This window comes from Chrysochloris asiatica, unplaced genomic scaffold (assembly GCF_000296735.1).
Source record: "Chrysochloris asiatica unplaced genomic scaffold, ChrAsi1.0 scaffold00479, whole genome shotgun sequence".
Classification (NCBI taxonomy): Eukaryota; Metazoa; Chordata; class Mammalia; order Afrosoricida; family Chrysochloridae; genus Chrysochloris; species Chrysochloris asiatica.
In genome coordinates, this window is record NW_006408997.1 from 433,089 (window position 1) to 444,052 (window position 10,964).

General features: G+C 37.0%; 1 protein-coding gene across 1 annotated transcript in view; it reads left to right on the forward strand.

The window, feature by feature from the left end:
- Positions 1–9,850, forward strand: part of UGGT1 (UDP-glucose glycoprotein glucosyltransferase 1) — a 311,128-nt gene extending 301,278 nt beyond the window's left edge. The window contains exons 39-41 of the mRNA XM_006877319.1: positions 6,851–6,967; positions 7,562–7,730; positions 9,719–9,850. Coding sequence (XP_006877381.1) covers positions 6,851–6,967; positions 7,562–7,730; positions 9,719–9,744 — 312 coding nt within the window. The 3' untranslated portion in view covers positions 9,745–9,850. The remainder of the gene's footprint in view (positions 1–6,850; positions 6,968–7,561; positions 7,731–9,718) is intronic.
- The last annotated feature ends 1,114 nt before the right edge of the window (positions 9,851–10,964 follow it).

Genomic DNA, 10,964 nt, shown 5'->3' on the forward strand with positions numbered 1-10,964 from the left:
GCACAACATCAGTTTCACATTCTACCGTTCATATAACTTATTTCATTACATTGATTATAATCCCCTCCATATACCTTCAGTTTAAAGTATTTCTCTCCACTTCAGCTTTTTAAAAAACACACAAACAAAAAAACCCACTCAGGCATATATAATAATTTACATCTCCAAAGGGCACATTCTACAAGTCTGCTCCTGGTCACCAGTTCTTAGTCCTTCTCTTCTTAGTTGATGAATCTAGAGTCCTCAGCCACACCACCTCTCTTGATGGTCTTAAGGTTGGATTTTTAAGATTGGTTGGATTTTTGTTGGTTGGATTTTAAGGATCCAGATTTTGACTTTGTTAATCCTCTATGGTTTTTTGTTTTCTGTTCTTTTCTGTTTTCTTGTTTCTGCTGTCTTTGGTTTATTACCCCCCTCCCCTAATTTCTTGAGCTAAGTGCTTAATATGCACTTAAACATCATCAAATCCCTTCTACATAAGACTAGCAAAAATCCACATTTTATGTGTAGCATTTTCCTTAAAAATATTTATTTTTAGTTTCCTTCTTTTATTTATTAGTTGTTTATTTATAAGTAAAACATTAATTTGTAGCTCAGTTGCTTTATGATGAATGAACATACTCTGATTTCAGGCATTTGAAATTTGAGGCTTGCTTTTATGACCAGAAATGGCCAGTTTTGGTAAACATTTCATATTTGTATGTTTTTTTTTACTCGGCAAATGTTACGTTTTATGTTCATAAGATCAAGTTTAATAATGTGTTATAATGTATCATTTACCTGTCTTTTCTGTTATTCTACATACTAAGTGTAATATGTTAAAACAATCTTTCTGTGTTGCGATATTGCTTCTTTTGGTTTTGTCTGGTTTTGCTTTCAGGTAATATCATGGAATACCTACAAATTTAGAACTTATGTATTTCTCTGTTAATGCTTTTTTTTTTTTTTTAATCTTAAAATGCTTCCTCAACTACATCACTTTTGATTAGTGTTACCTGGCATATTTTTTATACCTTTTTACTTTCAACATTTTTGTTTTTCTTATGTTTCAGGTGTATATATATATTTTTTTCCCACCCAATGTAACATCATTATCATTTAACTAAGCATTCAGTTCGTTTATAGTTAACGTATTCATTAATAATGTTGTTTTTTACATGTACCACAAGCTTACCAGCTGCTCCTCGGAAACCCTACACAGGGTCATTGTGGATCGGGATCCACTCGACAGCACTTAACAACCACAACAACCTATTCTTTGTTTTTTTTAGTCTCCTTAGTTAATTTCTTTCAGATTGGTGAGAGTTTTTTCAGAATACTATTTTACTTCTAAAAGCTTAAAAATTAAACTTTTTATGATTATCGTAGACACTGTAGTTTGTAAAGTCCAATATTAATTGGTATAATCTACCCACATGCAGATAATGGGAAAAGAGTGCTTTTAAATTTTTACCACATATAAAAATCACTCAAACTCATTAAAGCATTAATTCCTGAGCCCCAACCACAAAGATTCTGATTCAGAAGAATCATACAGTGAATGTGCATTTCTAACAAGTGCTCAAATGAGACCTGGTGAGGAGCCATAGGATAAGCATTGGACCTCAAGGTCATTTGAACCGCAAAGTTCACTGTCGCTTCTCAGAAACCTTATACAGGTTCACTAAGGGTCAGACCAGACGTGACAGCACTTAATAACATTCAATCCGAGAAACTGAATTATATGAAGGAAAACGTATAATGGCATATAAAACACATAGTGGCTTCAGGATTAGAGGAAGACTTATTAACAGCCTGTGATATGCAGGTGATACAACCTTGCTTGCTGAAAGTGAAGAGGACTTATAAACTACTTACTGAGGAAGATCAAAAGCCACAGCCTTCACCTATGGGTTGCATCTCAATGTAAAGAAAACAAAACTACTCACCACTGGACCAATAAGCAACATCTGTATAAATGGAGAGAAGATTGAAGTTGTCAGAAACTTCATTTAGCTCAGATCAACCATCAAGACTCAAGGAAGCAGTAGTCAAGAAATCAAATGACATATCACATTAGGCAAATCTGCTTCACAAGACCTCTTTAAAGTATTGAAGAGCTAAGATATCAATTTGAGAACTAAGGTGCACCTGACCCAAGCCATGGTGTTTTAAATAACTTCATATGCATGTGAAAGTTGAACAGAAAGTAAGGAAGACTGTAGAAAAATTGATGCATTTGAGTTACGGTGTTGGAGAAGAATGTTGAAAGTATCATGGGCTGCCAAAAGAACAAGCATCTGTGTTGGAAGAAATACAGCCAGAGTGCTCCTTGGAAGCCGGGATGGTCAGACTTTTGTCTCTCATACTTCAGCCATCTTATAGTAGGGATCAGTCTCTGGAGAAGGATATCATTTTTGGTAGAGTTGTTGTTGTTGTTGTGTGCCATGGAGTCGGTTCGGACTCATAACAACCCTGTACAGGGTTTCCTAGACTGTAAATCTTTACAGGAGCAGAAAGCCTCATCTGTCTCCCGTGGAACAGCTGGTAGTTTCGAACTGCTGACCTTGAGATTAGCAGCCCGATTCATAACCACTACACTACCAGAGCTCCTTTTTGGTAGAGTGGAGGGTCAGAAAAAAAGAAGCGCCCTCCCCACCCCCCCGTGGAGTCAGGCATAGCAACGATTGTGAGCTTGGCGCAAGACCAGCCTTGTTTTTTTCTGTTGTGTATAGGGTCGCTATGCATTGATACAGACTCAGTGACACCTAACAACAATAACAACACTTCTCTCTGTTTGAAGAATACGCTCTAATTTTCTTCAGAGTTGAGTTCACTGCTGACATTTATTTCTTTATTTTTAGTTTTCGTTGTATAATGTCTTTATTTTACCTTTTTTCTTGAAGAGTATTTTCTCACTAGATTTAAAATTGCAAATTGATATTTTCTTTTAGAATTTTAAATAGCCTTCTATTGTTTTGTGATTTCCAATGTTTCATTTGAAAAGTTGTCTCCTAGTTGTTATTCCTTTGAAGAAGATAATCTGCCTATTTCCTCAGTGTTTACAATTTTTCTTTGTATAGCTTTTAGTGGATTTTTCTTATATACGTACATTTTCCCCTCGAATTTTGTTTGATCATAGGGTTTGTTTTTGTTTTTTTGTTTTTAAGGTTTTTATTGTGGATTGAGTAAAAGTTTATAAGGCAAATGATCAGTTTTACAGTCAACAAACCATACACCTTGTTTCATTACAATGATTATAATCCCCTCCATGTACCATCAGTTAACAGTATTGCTCTTTAGTTACTTTAGCTCTTTTTTTTTTCTTTTTTTCTTTTTTTTAACACTCAGGCGTATATTATAATTTACACCACCAGAGGGTACATTCTGTAAGTCTGCCTCCTGGCTGCCATCTCTTAGTCCCTCTCTTCCCATGAATCTAGAGTCCTCATCTGCTCCCCCTTGCCATGTCCCCATCTCTGCGTCCATCTCTGGTATTACTGCTTCTGTGGATAATGGCCTGCATTCCGCTTGTGCTCTTCTCACCTGATGGTCCTAGGGTCCTTTGTTTCTGGACTGTAAGATTAACTACTCCCCTGTTTTCATTACCAAACTTCTACCTTTACAATTGTAACAGTTGCAATTAGTCATGATAATAGTTATTCAGTATTGAGTCATAAGAATTTTATCCCCATCTCTTTTAACCAGACCCATCTAGACAAGATGAAAAGTATTCAATGGGGGACTCTTTCTTCCCAATCCTAGGGATTTTTGACTCTGCAGCTTGATTTTATTATTTCATCAATTTTAGAAAATTCTCTCATTCTTCTTGAAATAATGCTTTTGCTCTCTTTTCTCCCTCCTAGAACATGTTACACCATTTCACTTAATTCAGTGTTTCTCAGCCTTTCCTGCATTTCTTTTTTTTAGTCTCTCTATACTTCATTCTCGCTATTTTCTTCTAACCTACCTTCCAGTTCCTAATTTTCTCTTCAGATGTCTATTTTTTAAACCTATCATTTGTTTCTTTTTGGTTGGCATATTTTTTAGTTTATGTTTCTATTTGTTTTCAAAACAAAATTCTCAATTTTTTTTTTAAATATATATACATAGTTTAATTACTTTGAAGTTTGGTGTTCCTAATTAATGGAGCATGGTATCTCTAATTATGGAACCACTATGAGTCTGATTCTGTTATTTATGTTCTCGCTTGCTCTATTGTTTCTCATGTACCTATGTAATTTCTGTATTAGGCATTATGTTTGCAAAATTGTGGAAATGAATTGAGGGCTAAAATAATGCTACCATCTAACAGAGAATTTATGTTAGTTTTTGCTAGGAACATAGAGACTCTGGAAATGTAAGATTATTTTAATTTAGTTTTAAGATTTTGATGATTTTATGCTGGATTGAAGTCCTTGGAGGGCTTTATTCGTGGTTGTATACCTTTGTTGTACCAACCCTTTGTTGTACCAACCCATAGCAAGGGAATTCAACAGAACTTTTTCCCTGGTGCTATAGGATAAAGCACTGGCCAAATTTACCACAAGTGTTTGGAAACCCTATGCAGGGTCATGATGAGTCAGAACCAACTTCACTGCACTTAAACAACCATCACCACCACTGGGTAACTGTCAGAAGCCTCAGAAAAACTCACTGCAGTATATGACTCCAGTCAAAAATCCACCCCAGAGAAGCAGTTTTACATTTCTAGGCCTCTGTTCACCTTAGACCCAGTAATTCTTTATTGTCTTGTTAGTTCTGTGGTGCATTTAAGTTTTTCCTGATGTGGTACTGTAAGGATAAGCATTAGACTGTTAACCACAAGCTCAGCAGTTCAAACTCAACAGCTGCTACTTGAAAACCCTATACAGGGTCACTATGAGTTGGAACTGACTTGACAGCACTAACAACAGCAGTTGTCCTCACCAGAAGCTTTAGTCTCATCTACCTAGTTCACTAATACTAGAAGTAGAGTTCTACTTTTTATTTTTTAATAAATGTTTTGTGAATTGTGTGATAGTCTACATGGGAGAACATTAGCTTTACATTCATTCTATCATCTATCATTTCATTGGCATAGTTACCATCCTGTCCATGCATCCTCATCCAACCAAAGGGTTGTACCCTGTAAGCCTGCACACACACCCCACCACAGTCCTCAGCCCCTTTCCATCTCCTGATTCCAAGTCCCCAGCCACACCATCTCTTGACGTCGTCTTCTCTGCCTCCATCTCAGGCCTCACCGCTTCTCTGGGTAGGATCCCGCTCTCCACTTTTCTCCATTGATGGTCCTCGGGTCCTCCGCTCCTAGACTGAAAAGTTAATCACTCCCCTCCTTGCTACAAAATGTCCACCTTTAGATTTCCAACCCTCACAGTCCTGATAACAATTATTCACTATTGCATCATAAGAGACCCATCTGTATTTCATTTCATCAGCCCTTCCTGGACAGGCTGGATACTATTCACTGGAGACCCTACCTTCCTCCACGCCTTTTGGATCTAGGTTCCCTCTTGAAAGCTTGTAAGCCAGTCACTTTTTTCCCTCCCCCCATTGGGTAGCTAATGTCCAAGTTGCCCATCCCTGTCTACCTTTTGTGTGGAGGGGTGGAGTTCTACTTTTTTTAAGCTAAGTATAGAACTGATACTATTTTCTTGTTTCACCTTTCTGCTATAGTACTGCAAATTCATTAGCTTGTAAAAATTTACGTGAAATTGAAATACACTGACACCAGTATAATGATATTATTTAGCGACTTTTAACTTTAGTTTGGTAAAAAGTTTTGGTCAAGAAAATAATTTAATCAACTGTTCATTTTGTGTCAGCATACAGAAGATTATGAACAATTAGTAACTGGATTATTCTTTATACAAGTATCTTAATTGATCATTTTTATACATTTTAATCCATTAGAATTCTATTCTGTGCCAATATTCAGGCAATGGAACAGTTTTACTATGACAGACTCAAAAGTTCTTGAGAGAGAACTTCAAAGCATAAAATAATTTAACTAGAAAAATGTGGAACTCACCTCTTTGGGAGCAGGCCCAGCTTCCTTTAGGCAAAACTGAAGTGTAAGATGGAGTCCTGGTATGGCATTGTAGATTAATGCACTGGACTGCAAAATCAGTTTGAACCACAGGATCAGTGGTTCAAGCTCACCATCTGCTCCTCGGAAACCCTACACAAGGTCGCTATGAGTCGGAACCGACTTGACGGCACTTAACAATAACACCAACAGTCTGTTCATAGGAGTCCTTGGGTGGCACTGTGAGTTCATGCACTGGACTACAAAGTCTGCGCCTTATGGTCGGTGGTTCAGGCTCACCATCAACTCCTTGGAAACCCTATACAAGGTTGCTGTGGGTCGAAACCAACTTGACAGCACTTAACAGAATTCTATACATAATTGTCTTTCAGAAGATATGATTGTTTTTCTTAGAATTGCCTTCATACAGGGAAGTCTAGATGCAAGCTACTTGTGATTTTTAATCTATAAAGTTTTAGGGTTGCTTATTATGCGTGACTGTTGTATGTTGTTAAGGTCTGTCAAGTTGGTTCCAACTCATAGCAACTCTGTATATGGTTTTCAATGAGCAGCTGGTGGGTTTGAACTGCAAGTCTTGTGGTTAGCCAGTGCAGTGCTTATCCTACAGCATCACACCAGGATTCCCCTAAATCTGGAGGTTTTTACAAACATTTAGTAAAATCTAAAATCTTTAGCATCTCTCAGGTTTTTGGTAAACAGTCTTTCAATTCTAAATCTGGGATTGGCATGTGGTACATTGTAAGTTAACATCACGAATTTACTATACATTTATTTAAATTTCCCCTAATTTAAGATTTTTGTATTATCTCTGCCAAACAGGATTTACCAAATAACATGATTCATCAGGTGCCAATTAAATCACTCCCTCAAGAATGGCTTTGGTGTGAGACTTGGTGTGATGATGCCTCTAAGAAAAGGGCAAAGACAATTGATTTGGTAAGTTGTTTGTGTTTTTACCTATATCTGTCTTTCTTTGTGATTATACAGTTTAAGGATTATACAACATTTTATAGTAATTTCAGCATTTCTTATTTATACTTGTAGCAAGAGATGATAAAAGCCAAATCTTCAATTGCCTAGTATGACTGTTCTCACCACTTCTTGTTAAGTGCTGTTGAGTTAGTTCCAACTCATAGCAACCCTGTATAGGGTTTCTGAGGAGCAGCTGGTGAATTTGAACTATCAACCTGTGGTTAGCAGTCCAGTAATTATCCTAAAGTGCCACACCAGGACTCCAGTGTTGATGTCTTTTTTTGTAATTCACAGCTTGGCTTCTGAACCATCTCCTGGCTGGTTAATTTTTCTGGATAGACTTACTTTTCCTGCCTTCTGATGATAGCAGCCAAAGCTACTTAGTAGCAGAAGTAAATGTGGCTTTCTGGCCCATTTACCATTTTGCTTCTGATCCTATATCATTGCCCTGATCCTCTTGGGCTGTGAGGACTTGTAACCTAAGAGGAGAAACAACTGAGTTGTATATAATGTGCTCTTTCTTAAATTCAGCTGAAGTGTATGGTCTTGTTTTCACAGTGTAATAATCCAATGACCAAAGAGCCTAAACTGGAAGCAGCTATGAGAATTGTTCCAGAGTGGCAGGACTATGATCAAGAAATCAAGCAATTACAAATCCGCTTTCAAAAAGAGAAGGAAGCAGGACCACTGTCTAAAGAAAATACAACAAAAGAGTCAAGACAAGAAGGTAAATACAAACCTGTTACTTTAGAATAAGTGCTTTTTTTTTTTTTTTCCATTTCTGTTTATTGCACAAACAATGTAATAGTGAGGAAAAAATAAAAGAAAAATCTTTCAGTCATTAATCCCAACAACAACAAACTATTTTTTCATTTTCCTTTTTCAGTTGGCCTTCTAAACAGTTTTTGCTAATGCATTGACAGTCTGCCCCTACTGATTTTTACTTTGAGTGTTAAGTATGTTTGCAGGGGGTAACTTGTTCTCTAAAGCACCCTGCATTCAGATCAGTTGTTGTAAAAGTCCTCTAAAGTTAGGAGTCTTTGCTTGGCACAAATTGTTCGACATTGAACTGCTAGCCAAAAGATTGGCAATTCTCATAGCCGCCATGACCCTGAATCCAGTACTAGATGGTACCTGACTACCACCACCAACTGCTCTGAAAGAGTGATAACATTACAAGGTCCTGGATAGAGTGGATAAGAAGTTTTTTTGTTTTTTTTTTAAAAAAAGAAAAGTTTAAGAAGAAGACAGTCCTACCTCTTTGTTTCTGAAAGATCACAGCTTTAAAACCCTATAGAACATTTTTACTCTGCAAATATAGGTTGCCATGAGTTGGAATTGACTCACTGGCAGATTGTTAATAATAACAAAATGCAAATGTTAGGTGATATTCTGATTATTTTATTTAGATTTATTAGTTTTGTGATACATAAACGAAATCTAAACTTATCTGGGAGACCTCTTGTCTGAGTAAATAGACAAAACTAAGGCAGACTACATATGGAGTTGGAAAAAAATTTTTAGATAAGCACATTGGGTTGGGGCTAAAAATAGAGAAGTTAAGTCTTTGTATAATACTTTCCTACTATGTAGAGCCCTGGTGTGGCACTGTGGGTTAATGCACCAGACTGCAAAGCCATTCGAACTGCAAGGTCAGCGGTTCGAGCTCACCAACTGCTCCTTGGAAACCCTATACAGGGTTGCTATGGGTCAGAATCGACTCAATGGCACTTAACAACAATAATTATGTATGCATCTTAAATGATAACCACTTGAAAAAATCACCAGAATACTAAAGTGACCTTTGTAAACTTTTTTAATATAATTGAGAAAGTTTATTCACTTGACTCTAGTTTTTAAGATTTACTCATCTCAAAATTAATTCTAAAAGAATAATTGCCAAAGAACATTCTGAACACTACCACATAATATCAGATATCACAAATAACTGATTATATATTTGCCATGAGAAATTTAATTTCAATTTATTGCTAAAGCCTCAAAGATTTCCATAAGTAAATGGGCAATGTGGATAAATACTGTTCAAATAAGAAGAAAGTCCTCTCAAGATTTACCTTAAAGAAATAATTTAACATAAGAAAAAAGTTATATACTTTGTGTCGAATATGTTATATACTTATGTAGAATAAATACATAAGAATATTTATTCTACAAGTATTTGTAATGCAAAAGTACTAAAAGCAATTTAAACATCCAATAAGAGGGAAAGTTAAATGAGCTATACTGATGTTGTGAAGTGCTGTCGAGTTGGTTCCGACCCATAGTGACACTGTATAGGGTTTCTGAGGCACAGCTGGTGAGCTTGAACTGCCGACCTTGCAATTCAAATGCCTTTGTAGTGTGGTGCATTAACCCACAGCATCACACCAGAACTCCAGCTATACTGATAGATGGTAAGAATGTTTATATGCTATTAAGTGAGAAAAGGGAATCCTGACTAAAAATGTATGCATTTAGACCAACTGGAAGTAAAGATTGCACATGTGGAAACTATTCAGTTGGATTGGGGATTTGAAGGTAGTTTCAATAGTTTTAAAAATATTAAATGCCTCCTTTATTCTTTGCTTTCAAAATACAACGTAAACACATCAAGCAAAAGTTCCTAAACTTTTAAAAAGTGATAAAAAATGGTGGGACACAAATTATATCTTAAGGATATTCTGTTTTATTTTCCACTGTTCTCCTTTTCCGTAGGTCCTCAGAAACGTGAAGAATTATGATTTCCCAAGGAGGATAGGAATGACACCATTTGAAAAACAGTTTTTATACTAAATACTAGTTTTTTCTCATCTGTCTGTACAACTGCTGGTGAACTTGCTGAGCAGGGGGTTTAAGGAGCTATTACATTTGCACCTCAGAAGACCAGTGACTGATCTTCCAGGACTCTGTTCAGATTGGCCTTCAAACCAGAGGAGAGCATGACAGCAGCACTGGGAAGAAAACAGTACTTTGGTACCCATCCCAAGAGCACACACACTCAACATGGGAAACAGGCCAGCCACAGCCTCCATACTCTTCCCTACCTCAGTTTTAACCTGGCTGTGGAGTATTCTGTGCTGCAGGAAGATGCTTATTATTTGGGATGTCAGTAGCAGCTTTGTCCACTGGCCACACTGATGTGCTCCATGTCTCCCTCATCTACTCTCTCCCATACTTTTGGCTTATTGTTTAATCAGAATCCAACTAACCCTCCATCAATCCATGTGTCTTCAGGTCTGACTTAGTGCAGCAGCTAAGCAAATTAATCTAAGAACAGAATGGGGCTAGGTTTGGGTTGGGATAGGGGAAATATCAGGTATAGGAGGGCTCTAGAGTATTGGGGGAGGGATGGTGAGAAAGACCAGAATCTGATCATTGTGTTTTATAAATCATGAATATCATTGAGGTGAATTTGAAAATATTCTTTTCCCCACCTGGTCACACTGAATTTTTGAGGTAATTGTTTTGTACAGAATTTTGTATTTGTCAGAAGTCTTTGTTTTTCCTTCTTGATTTCTTCTAAAATATCTGTTTATGATTTCTTTGCTGGATGCAGCCATTAGGTCCTGTAGTTATCCATCTTGGAGGGGCTCAGGGCTACCTACTCCTTCAATGTAGGAGTCTCACTCAGAAAGAGAGTGGTTGGTTTTGGCTTTTCTCTACAAAATAGCTTCTGTATGTAAGACGAAGAGAAATTTTGATTGTTTCTGTGTTCCTTTCACTTAGTGCTTTGGGTTCCCTGTGAGTTGCAAACATAGCTGGAGACACAGCTAGTTTTGAGTCCACATTATGGCATCTTTGCCCTTTAGTCACTGCTATTTCTACCAAAGTCATTCTGTGTCTTTACTTCAACAGTCTGAACAGCCCTTTCTGAACCAGCTTTCCTGGTGCTATGAAGCACCAGAGCAGAGCCTTTGGGCTGGTGAACTGAGGTAAAGCTCAAATGTCCTTCCTTATGTCT